The sequence below is a fragment of the Malaclemys terrapin genome, chromosome 8, assembly GCF_027887155.1.
Source record: "Malaclemys terrapin pileata isolate rMalTer1 chromosome 8, rMalTer1.hap1, whole genome shotgun sequence".
In the NCBI taxonomy this organism is placed as follows: domain Eukaryota; kingdom Metazoa; phylum Chordata; order Testudines; family Emydidae; genus Malaclemys; species Malaclemys terrapin.
In genome coordinates, this window is record NC_071512.1 from 42,396,294 (window position 1) to 42,414,362 (window position 18,069).

The following is an 18,069-nucleotide window of genomic DNA, read 5'->3' on the forward strand; positions in this document are numbered from 1 at the left end:
GCTGCCCCAAGCCAGTGAGGAACCTTAACACAGGCCTTGAGCAACACTTCCACTGACAGAAACAGACACTGGAACCTCCTTGAGCAGCATTGGACAATACTTTGCTGGGTAATTTGGCTGGAAGACCCTTTGTCAGCAACATCTGGCACTGCTGACTTACTGGCCCTTGAGCCCCACTGCAGCTGGAGGAGGCTCATCTCCTGACCTTTTGGGGTTCTGCTTGAATAGGCAGCACAGAGAACTAGAGGGATTATGGCTCAGGTTCTAGAAACACTAGCAATGGCTACCAGGAATATGGTAAATCAGTGCTTGATGCTGACCGCTCCAGCCAGGATACCAGAGAGTCAGACCCCAAGCAGAGATCAACTGTACAGGATGGGAGACTATCCCAGAGGGATGAGGATGCACAAGCAGCTTAAGAAGGCAAGGCCGCAGTAGTGCCTGCAACCAGCAATTAGAAAAACCACTTTCAGAGAAGACTGAACTAACAAGAGGGAGCTAAACTAGATCAGTTCATCCTGTTACTTCCCTGGTCAAAGAGCAGCCACCTCAGAATGAATTTAAGGGCAGCTGGAGCCATCCCCCTTTACACCCTTCAGTCCCAGCAGAAATGGCGGAAATGCACTGTAGACCCAGACACACTGCTTACTGGAAGTTTCTGAACACTCTCCTCTCCTCCCCCCCCCCCCCCCCCCCCCAGGCACAGGCACATTTAGAACATCTGTTTGCTTTTTTTGACTGCCGTTGCACATTGAGTGGATATTTTCAGAGAACTATCCACAATGACCCCAAGATCTTTCTTGAGTGGTAACAGCTAATTTACACCCCATAATTTTATATGTATAGTTGGGATTATGTTTTTCCCACGTGCATTACTTTGCATTTATCAACATGAAATTTCTTCTGCCATTTTGTTGCCCAATCACCCATTTTTGAGAGATCCTTTTGTAGCTCTTTGCAGTATGCCTGAGTCTTAACTATCTTTAATAATTTTTTATCATCTGCAAATGTTGCCACCTCACTGTTTACCCCTTTTTCCAGATCTATGAATATGTTGAACAGGACTGGACCCAGAACAGACTCCTCGGGGACACCACTATTTACCTCTCTCCATTCTGAAAAAACGTAGGTATAGTCAGTTATTTCCTATCTTTTAACCAATTACCAATCCATGAGAGCACCTTCCCTCTTATCCCATGACAGCTTACTGTGCTTAAGAGCCTTTGGTGAGGGACCTTTTCAAAGGCTTTCTGAAAATGTAAATACACTAGGTACACACTGGATCCCCTTGGTCCACATGATTGCTGACCCCCTCCAAGAACTCTAGTAGATTGGTGAGGCATGATTTCCCTTTACTAAAACCACGTTGACTCTTCCTCAACAAATTATGTTAATCTATATGTCTGACAACATTGTTCTTATAGTTTCAACCAGTTTGCCTGGTACTGAAGTTAAGCTTTCAGGCCTGTAATTGCCTGGATCACCTCTGGAGCCCTTTTAAAAAATTAGCATCATATTAGCTATCTTCCAGTCATCTGGTACAGAAGCTGATTTAAATATGCCCACAAAAGCTTATGCTCTAATAAATTTGTTAGTCTCTAAGGTGCCACAAGTACTCCTGTTCTTTTTGCAGATACAGACTAACATGGCTGCTACTCCGAGACTACAGTTAATAGTTCTGCAATTTCACATTTGAGCTCCTTAAGAACTCTTGGGTGAATATCATCTGGTCCTGGTGACTTATTACTGTTTAGTTTATCACTTTGCTCCAAAACTCCTCTAATGGCCTCTATCTGGGCCAGTTCCTCAGATTTGTCACCTAAGAAGAATGGCTCATGTTTGGGAATCTCCCTCACATCCTCAGCCACGAAGACCGATGCAAAGAATTCATTTAGTTTCTCTGCAATGGCCTTATCGTCCCTGAGTGCTCCTTTAGCACCTCAATTGTCCAGTGACCCCACTGGTTGTTTAGCAGGCTTCCTGCTTCTGATGTACTTAAAACAAATTTGCTATTACTTTGAGTCTTTGGCTAACTGTTCATCAAATTCTTTTTTGGCTTCCTAATTGTATTTTTACACTTCACTTTATACGCCTTTCTATTTTCCTCACTAGGATTAAGCTTCCACTTTTTAAAGGATGCCTTTTTGCCTCTCACTGCTTCTTTTACTTTGTTGTTTAGCCACAGTGGCTCTTTTTTGGTTCTCTATGTTTTTTTAATTTGGGGTATACATTTAAGTTGAGCCTCTATTATGGGATCTTTAAAGAGTTTCCACACAGCTTGCAGAGATTTCACTTTTGGCACTGTACCTTTTAATTTCTGTTTAACCTCCTCATTTGTGTAGTTCCCCTTTCTGAAACTAAATGCTACAGTGTTGGGCTGCTGTGGTGTTTTTCCTGCCACAGGGATATTAAATTTAATTATATTATGGTCACTATTACTAAGTGGTCCAGCTATATTCACCTCTTGGACCAGATCCTGTGCTCCTCTTAGGACTAAAACAAGAATTGTCTCTCCTCTGGTGGGGTCCAAGACCAGCTGCTCCAAGAAGCAGTCATTTAAGGTGTCTAGAAACTTTATCTCTGCATCTCATCCTGAGGTGATATGTACCAGCCAAAATGGGGATAATAATGGGGTATTTCAATTAATTATTATTATTATTGAGTTTTTTTATTTTAATAGCTTCTCTCATCTGCCTGAGCATTTCACAGTCACTGTCACCATCCTGGTCAGGTGGTTGGTAATATATCCCTATTGCTATATTCTTATTAGAGCATGGAATTTCTACCCAGAGACACTATGGTGCAGTTTGATTCATTTATGATTTTTACTTCATTTGATTCTATGCTTTCACATATAATGCCACTTCCCCAACCAGCATGACCTGTTCTGTCTTTCCAATCTATTTGGTATTGCTGTATCCCATTGATTATCCTCATTTAATATGAGGCACTAGTTCACCCATTTTATTATTTAGACTTGTATGTGAAGAAAGACACAGTGTGCAGAGAACCACCATCAACTGAAGGCAATCTCTTGGGATTCTTTCATGGCTTTTCCTGGGATTTTCCCTTGCTTTCGAAATTTGTCTCTTTTCTCCCCCATTTTTCTTCACAGGCTCTAAGGGTGCCTGAAGTGCCAGGCTTGTGACAGAAACCACACAAAGGAATCCCAAAGCTACTTGTTTACAATTTCAGTTCATTAGGTGAGAGACATACCAGGGTACAATCCAGACCAATGAGTAGATGTGTCACCCCTGCCCTGTAACCTGGGCTGCCCTTTACAGCAGCAAGGCATTGTAGTCTCCAGCCTGGCCCGCTCACAAACAGCCTTTGGCATGTAAATCACTCCCAGCAATGTCTGTATGTGCTGCTGCCAGCCAGCCACACCTTGGCACCTACCAGCTTTGGTTATGCTGCAGGGTGACCCCAACACAGCCCCAGTCTTGGATCATTCCCCAGGAATATATGTCCTGTACTGCCCAGTCCTCTCCTGAATAGTACAAATATGTTAAATCTGTTACTCCTTTAAAGGAATAATATGCACATAACTTGTTACCCCAAATGGAGTCACCCAGACCCTTCAACTTGAACGTGCTAATTAGATAATAAACTGGTTTTACTGTTTACTCCACAGAGAGATTTTGAGTACAAGTTACGAGGTATAAAAGTCCAAATGCTACAAGAAAAAAAAAAGTAAAATGCTTACTGGTGCCTAACCAATCTATATTAGATTGGAAACAAAAATCTTTTGCCACATGCTTTCAGCAGTTTTACTGACCAAACTAAGTCAGGACCCCTCCCCCAGAGTCCAACAGCTGCTTCCTTTGTTTCTTTAGTTGCAGTGAATGTGATGGGCAGGGAAGAGAATTGTCTTGGGGTGTCTGTCCCTTCTTTCTATAGTCCTGTCCCCACTTTGAGAAGCATTTCCAGCTGGGAACAAGGCAACAAGCAGTCAGTGTGGAAGGAAAAATCCATGCTGTTTCTTCACTAAGATGTAGAAGTTTGCCCTGCCCCCTTTCCTGCCAAAGAATGGCCACTTGGCAGGTAACTGTCTAGTCTTGTTTACACATGGCTCAGGCATCAGCTTGCCCTTTGTCTCTGAGAAACTTTTAGGTCACTCCCCAGACTTCTCCAGAAGACATACTTTGGTCATGATTTCAGCTTGTTTATATATGAAAAAGTTTATAGTTTCACACATAATGCTGCTATTTGTATTTGGCCATGACAATGATGATCAGCAAATTATGCATTTTCCAATCAGTGCACCTCAAACCAGGGGTCCTGACACAAAAGGGGGTCACAAGATCACAAAAAATATTGCCAAGAGGAAGGGGAGCTGGGGGGGGGGGGGGGAGAGATACAGCAGCTGCTGCTCTCTGGCCACCAAGCTCCAAAAGCAGTGCCACCACCAGTGGCAATACAGAAGTAAGGGTGGCAATACCATGAGTATGCTCCTATGAGCATCTACAGTAATTTGCTATCACTTTTGAGGGGGTCATCACAGTCTGAAATATTGAAGCCAGTTTTAAGTTATACTTTACAATACATACTTTGTAGATTGTGAACAAAGGTGTATATTCTGTCTACACTGGAATTAGATACCCCTGGCTGGCCCATGCCAGCTGACTCAGGTTCACAGGGCTCAGGCTGTGAGATCATTTAATCACAATGTAGACGTTCTGGCTTGGGTTGCAGCCCGGGCTCTGAAACCATCCCACCTTGCAGGCCCAACAGCCAGAGCCAGCTGGCATGGGCCAATCATGGGTTTTTAATTGCAGTGTAGACATACTGAAATACCTCCTGAACTCAGACACCTGACATACAATTTGGAGAGCAGCTCTTTGAAAAGCTGCATCACCCCCACCCATGAGAGTGATGGCCCAGAAAGGTCACAGTCCACATCCTTCTTGAGCCAGGCTGGGAAAACCAGCTTAAAGACCAAGAAAGAAAAGAAACAATGGCAGACACCCATCTCCCCCACCCAGAGGGGAGAGGATCGAGGCCTGGGTCTACACACAAAAATTAGATTCATCTAGCTACCCCACTCAGGGCTATGACAATGTCTCACCCTGAGCACAATGATTAGGTCAATCTAGGTACTGCCTCTCAGAGGTGGATTTATCTACACTACAGTGGCACATCTGCAGCACCACAGCTGTGTCGCTGTAGCACAGATATACCATTAGAAGAAGGCTTATAATGGAAGTCTGGTTGCAACCTTAACTATGGCATTACAACTCATAACTCAATATTTTGCCTGAGTATAGTGTCTTTCAGTCACCAATGCCTTGCAGAACAATTTAGATGGGCAGACTCGGGCCACAGCTACATTAAGGAAATTCACACGGACATGACTGACTATGCTGTATCACCAGTGCAACCCTCTAAAACAGACATTGCACCAGTGCAGCTTAAACTTGTAATTTACTGAGAGGACAGCCTCAGCATAGGCTGCTCTCTGCATGGGCACCTGGCAGGTTAGACAAACACCTGCCAGGAATGGTCTAGATCAGTCATTGCCAACCTTTTTAAGCACATTATCACTTTTTGAATTAAAGTGAAACCCAGGATCTACCCCGCCCCTTCTCCAAGACCCCACCTCACTCCCTCCACCCCACCCCATTGCTCACTCTCCCCCACCTGCACTCACTTTCACCATGCTGGGGCAGGGGGTTGAGGTACAGGCTCCGGGCTGGGGCCAAGGGGTTCAGAGAGGGAGGGGGCTCAGGGCACAAGCTCTGGGAGGGGGCTCAGGGCACAAGCTCTGGGAGGGGGCTCAGGCAGAGGATTGGGGTGCAGGAGAAGGCTTGGGGTGATGGCTCTGGGAATGGGCTCAGGGCTGGGCCAGGGTGCGGGGCTGCACTGGGCAGCGCTTAGCTCGGGTGGCAGTGCAGTGGAGCTAAGGCAGGTTCCCTGCCTGCCCTAGCCCCATGCTACTCCTGGACGCTGCCGGCACATCCCTGCAACTTAGGGCAGGGGGGGGAAGGGAGGGAAGAGAGAGAGAGAGAGAGAGAGAGAGAGAGAGAGAGGAGAAGAGGAGGGGCTGAGGGGAGAGAAGTTGGCTCTGTGCACTGCCCATCCCTGCAGGGACCATGACCGCAGCTCCCATTGGCCGCAGTTCCCCATTCCCGGCCAATGGGAGCTACAGGGTCAGTGCCTGCAGGGGGGAGCAGTGCCTGGAGACCCCTTTCCCTTCACCCCCTCCCCACCCAATACAGGGATGTGCCAGCTGCTTCCAGGACCAGTGCTGGGCCAGTGCAAGCAGGGAGCTTGCCTCAGCCCTGCTGCGCCGCCAAACTTAGCAGCCCGAGACTGCGGTTGACTGGCAGAGGCTCTGCGATCAACCAGTCAATCACAATCTACCGATTGGTAACTACTGGTCTAGGTAATACTTAGTCCTGCCGTGAGTGCAGGGAACTGGACTAGATCACCTCTTGAGGTCCCTTCCAGTCCTATAATTCTATACCACTGCCAATTGCCTTCATCTAGGAAGGGCCAAGGCAGAGATTAGTTACCATGCCCAAGTTTACACAAAGGAAATAGAGCCAGGACCAGAACCTAGAACTCTCCCCCAGACCCCTGCTGCAGGCAAACCAGACTACCATCAGGATGGACTGACAATGCAAACCCCTTACCATGGAATGACACACTTGGTACCATGTTGTTTTTCAGCCAGCTGCTGTAGTTTCAGGATGCGCTCTGCTTGGATCTGGAAGAGCGTTTTGTGGGATGGCAACCCCACATCATACATTCCCTTGGGATAAGAAACACCCAGTCTTGTCCCCTGTCCACCAGCTAGGAGGAGGACAGCTACTTTGCTCTGAGAAATCTGATGGAGACCTAAACAAGAAAAGAAAAAAAGAAAAAAGTGACTAAAAGCTTTCCCCCTGCAGAGGGGAAACCATGTGATGCCTTCCAGTTTATGAACAATATCATTGGAACCATAATCCTCCAGCACCCAAGCTGGCTGGCTTTAGGGAGGAAGGCAGCACAGCCAATCCCAGTTAAACAAAGACTCTCCGGTTATTGGTAGGGGGACAGGATGGTCTGAGGGAACGTGTACTGGCTCAGTCACAGCAAAGGAGCTCTGTCTGGAGAAGACAAGAATGAGCTTCAGAGCAGCCCCAACAGCACTAGACTAAGTTCTGGGCATGCGTGTGGTGTTTACCCCGCACCCTTCTTGAAAACAGCCAGCTCCTGTCCACCAGGATCACACCACTCCACCCAGGAGTGGCCTTGCGGAGGGGCAGATAGATTATCCTTTGGGGGTACAGAAGCTCAGCTGGCAGTTTCATGTAGTAAGTGTGCAGGAAGGATCTTCAAATCATCCTGTTGCAGGAGTGTAATCCAGGCTCAGCCAAGTCTCTTTAGATTTCTATTTACCCCAAAATCATTGGGACTCTTAGTGCTGGGCTTCACAGAACCAGGAAGACAGTTGTCCTCACAACTCCCAGGTCTTGCAGAGATTACAAGGACAGCCTAGATCAGTGACATGTGGCTCACTAGCCTCAGTCTGAGTGTCTCCTGCAGCTCTCGGTGTTTTAACAGGTGCTGCAGATTTAATTAACCAATCAGGATGCTTTTACTATGTTATTAACCAATTGTGTTAAAATACTTGGTCAGTCATTTTGTTGAGAACACACACACAGTGTAACTCCTGCTTAAAGTTGTCCCTGTTAACGTGGTTTTGTTGCTGATCAATTAGGGAACATGCTCGTTTAAAGTTGCGCAATGCTCCCTTCTAATGTTGTTTGGCAGCCGCTTGCTTTATCCACTGCTTGCAGGAAGAGCAGCACATTGCAGCTAGCTGGTGGGGGCTTGGAACCAGGGTGGACTGGCAGCCCCCCTAAGATCCCTGTGCAGCAGCTGCCCAGCAGACTAGCAATTGCTGCTGTCCCTCCCCGCACTGCCATGTGCTGCTCCTGCCCTCTGCCTTGAAGCTGCTCCCCGAGACTCCTGCTTGCTGTGCGGGGGGAGGGGAGGAAGAGGGGGGCTAATGTCAAGGTGTCCCCCTCCCCCCTGCTCCTGCACCCCGCTTACCCCCATCTTCCATACAGCAGGGGGAGCACACAACAGAGGGAGCTTCGAGGCAGCAGCAGCTGCAGTCTCAAACTGATCTAATTAACAAGACAGTGTACTTAAAGGGGAAATCCACATCTCTCTCACATACACACAGTGTGTGTGTCTGTCTGCAATCCTCTCTCCCCTCCCTCCATTCCTGCTGCCTTGTAGACAGAGTTAATCCTTGAGGGCTCAGCCAATTGCTAGATCATTTAGCAGTAAGGCATTCCCTGGAAAATATCCCACCCTCTGACTCCTCCACCTCAACCAGGCTTCACAATCATCATCACGGTGTACCCAGTATTAAGTTGTTGGTTTAAAACCTATACTGTGCATGTATATTTTAGTCTTGTCTGGTGAAAAAAAATTCCCTGGAACCTAACCCCCACATTTACAATAATTCTTATGGGGAAATTGGATTCACTTAACATTGTTTCACTTAAAGTCGCATTTTTCAGGAACATAACTACAATGCTAAGTGAGGAGTTACTGTGTATATATATATATATATAGCAAATATTCTTGATACTGTTTAAATATGACTATATAGTACTATAGTTAATGAAATAATGAATACACACTACCGTGGCTCTTTTGAGTAATGCTGATCACTAATTTAGCTCCTGAACCACTGATGTCAGAGTATCACTAGCCCAGACTAACCACATCATAAGGAGTGGTAAGAGGTGGCCAATCCAACATGTATTCAAAGTACTATACAAACATTAATTAACACTCAAATCCCTTGTGAGGTACATGGCTTTATCTTCATTTGGGATTTGCCCAAGGGCAGAAAGCAGGGAGGATGGGAGGGAAGTAGAGTCAAAAACAGAATTCCCAGACTCAGATTTCTAGCCCAGAACTTAATTCCCTAGACAATGCTGCCTGATCTAAGATAAATGCAGTCTGGCAAGTTAACACAGATAAGGAACCTGTGCATTCCTATTGCCTAACTGGCATTTCAGTTATGCACCCTTCTTGTTGCACCCGTGTAGATTTTTGTATTTAATAACCCACCCCTCGAATACTATATTACTTACAGAACTGAGTATGTAAGTTAAAAAAATAATCAAGATTGCACAGCTAACATGGAATTTTCCTATTTGAAAGTTTAGAAAGGAATTCAACAAACAAAAGGAAGACCGAAAGAAGGGAAAGAGTACCCATGTGGCCTGGTCTACACTACGACTTTAATTCGGATTTATCAGCTTTAATTCGAATTAACCCTGTAACCGTCCACACAACGACGCCATTTAATTCGATGTAAAGGGCTCTTTAAATCGATTTCTGTACTCCACCCCAACGAGCGGAGTAGCGCCAAAATCGATTTTAGCAATTCGAATTAGGGTTAGTGTGGCCGCAATTCGATGGTATTGGCCTCCGGGAGCTATCCCACAGTGCATCATTGTGACCGCTCTGGACAGCAATCCGAACTCGGATGCACTGGCCAGGTAGACAGGAAAAGCCCCGCGAACATTTGAACTTCATTTCCTGTTTGCCCAGCGTGGAGAGCACAGGTGACCACAGATACCTCATCAGCACAGGTAACCATGCAGGCTGATAATCGAAAAAGAGCACCAGCATGGACCGTGAGGGAGGTACTGGATCTGATCGCTGTATGGGGAGAGGATTCAGTGCTTGCAGAACTTCGTTCTAAAAGACGAAATGCAAAAACTTTTGAAAAAATTTCCAAGGGCATGATGGAGAGAGGCCACAATAGGGACTCTGAGCAGTGCCGCGTGAAGGTCAAGGAGCTCAGACAAGCCTATCAAAAAACAAAGGAGGCAAACGGTCGCTCCGGGTCAGAGCCGCGGACATGCCGCTACTACGCCGAGCTGCATGCAATTCTAGGGGGGGCTGCCACCACTACCCCACCTTTGTTCGTGGATTCTGGGTCGGGGATAGTCTCGATGCCTGAGGATTCTGCCGATGGGGTAGAGGAGGAGCTTGCAGAGAGCACACAGCACTCCATTCTCCCCAACAGCCAGGATCTTTTTATCACCCTGACTGAAGTACCCTCCCAAGCCTCCCAAGCCAGTACCCAAGACTCTGACCCCATGGAAGGGACCTCAGGTGAGTTTACCTTTTAAAATATAAAACATGGTTTAAAAGCAAACGGTTTTTAATGATTACTTTGCCTGACTTTGCATTCGCGGTCAGTTCAGCTACTGGAAAAGTCTGTAGCTACTGGAAAAGTCTGTTAACGTGTATGGGGATGGAGCGGAAATCCTCCAGGGACATCTCCATGAAGCTCTCCTGGAGGTACTCCGAAAGCCTTGCCAGAAGGTTTCTGGGCAGTGCATCCTTATTCCCTCCTCCATGGTAGGACACTTGACCACGCCATGCTTGCAGCAAGTAATCTGGTATCATTGCCTGACAAAGCCTGGCAGCGTATGGTCCCGGTGTTTGCTGGCATTCAAGCAACATCCGTTCTTTATCTTGTTGTGTAATCCTCAGGAGAGTGATATCACTCCTGGTAACCTGGTTGAAATACGGGAACTTAATTAAGGGGACAGAGGTGGCCGTTCCTACTGGGCTGTTTGCCTGTGGCAGAAAATAAATCCTTCCCTGCAGTTAGCCAAGCGCAGATGGGAAATTGGCCCTGAGTTTTTCGCGTTTGGCTAGCAGGGATCTTCCCTGATACCAGCCACGCGGTGGGGGGAGGGGTACCGTGATCATCCCAGAGAATTCATGGCGGGGGGGGGGTTACTTTGTTTTCTGGTGCTGCTGAATGTTAACAGAAAAACCGCAGCACTCTACTTGCCTGAAGGGGCCCAGACAAGCCCCCCCACACTGCCCCCCCCCCCCACCTGGCTGAGATTGGCCAGGCTTCTGCAGCACTCTACAGGCTATGCTTGGTATGTGGGAAAGGAGGGTGCAGAAGCTGTAAAACAATGGCTTACCATGGCCGCATGCAAGCCGAATTCTGTTGCCCAGACCTGTGATCTCTAGCAGCAAAGCCACAGGCACTCAGCATTAAGAGGCAAAATGCGACCTTGCACAGAAATCACATGTGCTATGTAATGTGAACAGTGTTGGTCACCGTGAAAGAGTATAAGCATTGTTCTGCAAAATGTAGCTTTTAAAACAATTCTCTCTTTTTTCCCCTCCCTACAGCAGCTGCAAATTCCTCAAGCCTCCCTCCTCCATCCCGAAGGTTATCACAGATAAGGCGTCGTAAGAAGAAGACGCGGGAGGACATGTTTTCTGAAATTATGCAATCCAGCAGGAGTGACAGAGCTCATCTGAATGAGTGGAAGGAAACAGTTTCAAAGTATAGGAAAGAAGTCAGTGAACGTGAGGAGAGGAGGGACCAACGTGAGGAGAGGAGAGACGATCGAGATGAGAGATGGCGGCAGGAAGACCAGAGGATGAAGGATGCAACGCTGGGGCTGCTCCGGCGTCTGGTGGAGGTTCAGGAACGGCTGCTGGAAAACAGACTGCCGCTTCAGTCCCTGTTCCACCCTCCCCCCTCCCCATGTTCCATATCCTCCTCACCCAGACGTGTAAGAACGCGGGGGGGGGAGGCTCCGTACACCTTCCCATTCCACCCCAGTAGACAGCCCAAGCAAAAAGCTGTCATTTTTTTAACCTTTTCTTTGTGGCTTTTTCCTTCCCAGCAATCCTCCTCCCAAATACCACCCGGGTTCCCTCCCTCTTTTTCTAATCTATTAATAAAGAATAAATGATTTTTAAATGATAGTGACTTTATTTGGTTTGAAAGAAAGATGGGGGAAGGGGCAGGGTGGGTTCCTTACAGAAAATCAGTCAGTAAAGGGGGAGGGTTTTCATGAAGGAGAAACAAACAGATATTTCACACGGTAGCCTGGCCAGCCATGAAACTGGTTTTCAAAGCTTCTCTGATGCACAGCGCTTCATGGTGTGATCTTCTAATCTCCCTGGTGTCTGGCTGCGCGTAATCAGCAGCCAGGCGATTTGCCTCAGCCTCCCACCCCGCCATAAAGGTCTCCCCCTTACTTTCACAGAGATTGTGGAGCACACAGCAAGCAGAAACAACAATGGGGAGATTTCTTTGGCTGAGGTCAGAGCGAATCAATAATGAACGCCAGCGACCTTTTAAACGGCCAAATGCACATTCTACCACCATTCTGCACTTGCTTAGCCTGTAGTTAAACAGCTCCTGACTCCTGTCCAGGCTGCCTGTGTATGGCTTCATAAGCCATGGCATTAAGGGGTAGGCTGCGTCCCCAAGAATAACTATGGGCATTTCAACATCCCCAACAGTTATTTTCTGGTCCGGAAAGTAAGTCCCTTGCTGCAGCCCTTTAAACAGAGTAGTGTTCCTGAAGACGCGAGCGTCATGAACCCTTCCCGCCCAGCCCGCGTTGATGTTGGTGAAACGTCCCTTGTGATCCACAAGTGCTTGCAGCACCATTGAAAAGTACCCCTTGCGGTTTATGTACTCGGTGGCTTGGTGCTCCGGTGCCAAGATAGGGATATGGGTTCCGTCTATTGCCCCACCACAGTTAGGGAATCCCATTGCAGCAAAACCATCCACTATAGCCTGCACATTTCCCAGAGTCACTAACTTTCGTAGCAGCACCTGAGTGATTGCTTTGGCTACTTGCATCACAGCAGCCCCCACAGTAGATTTGCCCACTCCAAATTGATTCCCGACTGACCGGTAGCTGTCTGGCGTTGCAAGCTTCCACAGGGCTATCGCCACGCGCTTCTCAACTGTGAGGGCTGCTCTCATCTTGGTATTCTGGCGTTTCAGGGCAGGAGACAGCAAGTCACAAAGTTCCATGAAAGTGCCCTTACGCATGCGAAAGTTCCGCAGCCACTGGGAATCGTCCCAGACCTGCAACACTATGCGGTCCCACCAGTCTGTGCTTGTTTCCCTTGCCCAGAATCGGCGTTCCATGGATAGAATCTGCCCCATTAACAACATGATCTCCAAAGCACCGGGGCCTGTGGTTTCACTGAATTCTGTGTCCGTGTCCATGTCCTCATCATGCTTGTCGCTGCGCTGCCGCCGCCGCTGCCTCCTCGCCTCGTTTTTCTGGTCCTGGCTGAGCATAAACTCCACGAGAACGCGCGAGGTGTTTGCAATATTCATGAGTGCTGTCTTGACCTCAGCGGGCTCCATGCTTGCCGTGGTATGGAGTCTGCAGTGTTCACCCACCCAGGAAAAAAGGCGCGAAAATGGTTGTCTGCCGTCCGTTGCTTTCATGCAGGGAGGGAGGGAGGGAGGAAGTGAGGCTGTACCCAGAACCACCTGCGACGATGTTTTTTGTCCCATCAGGCACTGGGATCTTAACCCACAATCCCAATGGGCGCGGGAGACTGCGGGATAGCTATGGAATTGCTACCCATAGTGCAACGGTGCAGAAATCGACGCTAGCCCCGGTACTTGGACGCACACCACCGAATTACTGTGCTAGTGTGGCCGCACTCATTTCGACTTTATACAACCTGTTTCTCAAATCCAAATTATCTAAATTCGGATTAATCCCGTAGTGTAGACATACCCTGTGTTGCATTAGAGAGAAGCATGGCCTAAACATAGGAATGAATGGGAGCCACAAATGCTGGAGTTCTAATCCCAGTTCCGCCAGCAGCTTGGGTAAATCTGTACCTCATTTTTCCCCCCGTCCATTCCCATATCCTAGGACACATGCTCTCATCTCAGAGGAGCTAGTATAAATGCTGTTTTGTAGGTGCATAGCAAAAGATACTCAGCATTTAAAGTACTAGAAGAATGCCAAGTGTTAGGAGTGCTAGGTTGTATGTGGGGCTAAGACATGAAGCAGTTATTCACAGAGGGTTTGTATATGCTAGATGTTACACAGCTAGGCAGTTCTATCACAATAGCTTCAGCAACAGAATGTGCTCAGTTGTGTAGCATACATGGGTGGCTCTATTCCAAGAGTGAGAATTCAAGACAGTTCTGAACTTGTACAAAGAAGTGCACATCTTCAAGCAATGTCCAAGCAGGTGATGTGACAGACCAAAAGAATTTAAAGTTACAAATAACTGGACATTTAGGGATTTATATAGCACTGTTAAGAGTCTAGGTCTAAATTTTTTTTTGACTATGGGAGCCTAAATAGGTGCTTAAGACACAGTAGTTATCAATAGGGTTTGTGGTGAAGGGTTCAACTTCAATGGGAGTTTCAATCTTCAGCACTTCATAAAATTTAACCAATTAATTAGGTGCCCACCCCAAGCACAAAGACATTGGCCCTTGGCTCTCTAACCGTGCCACAATGTAATTGAAGAGTTTGGGTTTCACCTGTTGTCACAAGACTCCAAACAATGGTAAAGGTAAAGTCAAATACATTTCAATTTAGAAAGCTATGCAATCATTTTTCAACCCAACAGTGACTGTTCTTCATGTAGTCCAGCCATTGCCTAAGCATATTATGATGTCTGCACCTGGATTTTCTATCTGCAAAAACGTTTGTCCCCTCTTCGCAAACAAAGTGGTTGGACCAATTCACAGAAGTTCATTTTCCAAGAAAGCTCTGGTTTCAGTCAACTCAAATTTCAGCAAAAATGAAAACTTTTGCAAGAGAAAAGCATTCAAATAAGGCAAAGCTGAACCAGTCAATTTTATGCAGCTAAGTTGTGCTCTTTCCAAACGGTCTACATTTACAGGACTGCTACCTAGAATAGTGCACAATAAAAAATCCACAATAGCTGGAAATTGTTTGACAATACCATTTTCAGATCAGTAGCCCTCACTGAGGAATGTCCACTTAAGTTTGAGTTGTGTGTGAAGTTTTTTGCATGTAATTAGTGTCCAGATTCTCCTACCCTCCCAATGGAAAAAGTATGTCACCCTCTTGATACAGCTACCCCCAACCCCACTTTGGCCCAGAAGAGTTTAGAAAGTTGCAGGTTTCTGCAGACAGGCATTTATAATGAAAAGCCTTTTGCAACATTAGAGCTTTCTCCACCAGCAAAAGCTATGTGGTATGGCTGTTTTTTCCTGATAGCAAACAGCTGAGAGTTTACAATGAACCTCCAAAGGTCAAATGCTTCCTGGATAACTTCCTGCTTGGACTCATGCCTCAAATTTGTTTTAACCATCTGTTAAGGAATGGAACAAAGGGTGCCACACATCGAGGTGCACTGGCAGGACACCATATGCATAGTAACTAGTAGGTCAGTGCAAAGCTTAGTAGTCTGTTCAGTTATGCTCTCCCCACTTTACCCAGCCACACCATAGTGTCATACCGAGAGAGCAAATAAAACAAGCAGGGCCATTGTGTTTCGATACATTAATGCCAACTCTTTTATGGCACATTCCATCGGTCAATCCGAAAGCGTTGCAAAGGTGGTCAGTATCACAGTCCTCCTGTTACAGATAGGGATATGGAGGCACAGAGAGGGAAATCAATGCACCAAAAATCACCCAGCAGCAGAGCTGGGACCAAAACTCAGCTCCCTCAAGTCTCAGTGAAGTGCTCTACCCACTACATTTAAGTGTAAGCTTTATCCTTCTATTACTGTTACATAGCAGCTACAAGACTCATTTCACAATCACTCCTGCTGTCTCTATCTAAGCTATCATTCCAATCCTAGCCTTACTAGGGATGTCTACATTCTCGGATATGCAGTGTTAATGCTGCCTTTCACATGGAACTGCAGTATTTGAAGGCAGCAGATCTTGGGGTTGTCTACACTTGTGAGTTAGCGTGCATTAAAGCAGCCGCGGGCACCCTAGCTCACTACCTGTCCACACTGGCAAGGCCCATACAGCGCTCTGACTCCAGGCCTAGAGCACTCCTGGTACTCCACCTCGGCGAGAAGATTAACACTTGGTGCGCATTGGCTGAAACACCCGGGCGTCAGTGTGTTGCATTACTGCGCTCTGATCAGCCTCCGGAAGCGTCCCATAATCCCCTTAAGTCAAGTGGCCACTCCGGTCACTGTTTTGGAATCACTGCAGGCATGCCAATATGCCCTTTGAAAGCTCCATTTCTGACAGCTGGCATGCTTATCTACTCTGAGACAAAGCAACCATTACTGTGGAATGCTGTGTGTGAGAGAGAGGAGCAGTGGCAGAGGGAAGAGTGTGTCTGTTGCTATCTGAACTTACAAGACAGCATGCCAACATGCTCTCAGCCCCCCAAAAACCCACTCTCCCCCACATACATACAACACACTCCCTGTCACACTCCACCCCACCCTCCTCATTTGAAAAGCATGTTGCAGCCACTTGCATGCTGGGATAGCTACCACAATGCACTGCTCTCTGTGGCCATTGCAAGAGCTACTAATGTGGCCACGCCAGTGCACTTGCAGCTGTCAGTGTGGACAGATTGCAGCACTTCCCCTACTGCGTGCGACGAAGGCCGGTTTAACTCAAAGCGCTCTACATCTCCAAGTGTACCCATGCCCTAAGCTAACACTACAACTCTGCTTCCATTATAACCCTCTCCCAGTTTTCAAACACCACTTCCAGGGGGTTCTGTTGTGGCTAAGATATTACACGCCTGGACTCCGTCCACAGTGATTTGTCTTCCACTGAGCCACATCCATATACCAGCTTGCATTATTGATGAGGGGGAAGGATCATTAGTATTTACTCCTCCTTCTTTACAGCACAATGTTCTTCACTTCAGCTGGGTTTGATGTTTGTGCGCAAATGTGAAGCGCCACAAGTGCCTGACTGGCCCTCATGGAGGAACAGCCACTGGAACAAGTTTAAACGTATTTATGTTAATGAAATCTAAAGCTGAGAATTTAAAGAAAGAGGCTTGTGCCCAGCGCAAGCTTTTCAGGCCCCAGGGTCTGTCATTGTTCACAGAGCAGCACTCGGGAGAAGGGCTCCCAGGCACGGAGGTTGGATTTCCCGAGATGCTTAGTGAAGGGCTGTTAGAGCTGAGCGTGCCCAGGGAATTCCTGAACAGCTTGCCACCACTGGCAGCCCGGCTCAGCTGGCCTCCGCACTGCTAAGGCTAGGGTGACCAGACAGCAAATGTGAAAAATCGGGACAGGAAGGAAGGGGGGGGGGGGGGGCAATAGGAACCTACATAAGGAAAAGACCCAAAAATCGGGACTGTCCCTGTAAAAACAGGACATCTGGTCACAATAGCTCGGGGCCTATTGGAACGCAGAGGAGACCCCGGGCTCAGCCAGAGGCTAACGGGGGAGGCCCGCTAGTGTATGGTCGGGCAGTAACACAGCAGGGACAGCAGAGCCCACCACCCCCAAGGGCTGAGAGCAGTGGCATCCGAAGGGGCTCCCTCCCGCCAGGGACCTCGCCAGACGCTAAGCGGCGCCCAGAGGCGGGGAGCCAACCTAGCCCCAACCCGTACCTTCGCGCTCCCACTCGGGGAGCTGGTCCGCGTCTCGGATGACGCTGCCTAGTACGGCCCGCGGCAGCGCCTCCATCCGCCCGTCCACCTTGTCGCGGTCGGCCGCGTCCGCGCCCTCCATGGCCCGGCGGAAGCAGGCGCCCAGCGCCTCGCAGTCCAGGCTCTGCAGCTCCTCGCACAGCGCCCGCCGCTCCGCGCCGCCCAGCTCGGCCCAGAAGCGCAGCAGGTGGCCCTGCCCGGCCGTGGCCAGCCGGCGGCGCAGCACCTCGGGCTCCATGGGCAGTGAGCGTCGCCCAGCCCCGGGCAGCCCCCGCCCGCGAACCAACGGCGCCGCTCACGGCTCCCAACCCGCATGCACCCGGCCCACGAGCCCGATTGCTGCCCAGCTTCCGCTCCCCCAGACCTGAGCACACCCCCCGCTACCGCGCTCATATAGGCGGCTAAGCCCCGCCCCTCACGGCCACCAATCGCTGCGCTCAGGGGCGGACCACTTCGCCGTTTTCCGCCAGGGCCACGACGCGCCCACTGACCCTGACTTCACATTCGGCGGCGGGGACGCGTCCTAATGGCTGAGAGCCCACGAGGGGCGGGGTCACAGCCACCTCCGCCCACTCTCTTCCTGGGGCACGTGGCAGGCCCTAGCGTATGCGGAAGGGAGCCGCTGCTGTCTTCTGCTAACTCCGCAGCTGTTTGCCATGGTGATGTTTGTGATGTCACA

The 18,069-nt window shown here is 48.5% G+C and overlaps 1 protein-coding gene across 2 annotated transcripts in view; it reads right to left on the reverse strand.

The window, feature by feature from the left end:
• UAP1 (UDP-N-acetylglucosamine pyrophosphorylase 1) overlaps nt 1-17,760 on the reverse strand; it is a 44,649-nt gene extending 26,889 nt beyond the window's left edge. For both annotated transcript variants that reach the window (XM_054036422.1, XM_054036420.1), the window contains exons 1-2: nt 17,352-17,760; nt 6,636-6,840 (exon numbers count right to left, since the gene is read on the reverse strand). In XM_054036422.1, the coding sequence (XP_053892397.1) occupies nt 6,636-6,840; nt 17,352-17,628 (482 nt within the window). In that variant the 5' untranslated portion in view covers nt 17,629-17,760. The remainder of the gene's footprint in view (nt 1-6,635; nt 6,841-17,351) is intronic.
• Nucleotides 17,761-18,069: the final 309 nt, after the last annotated feature.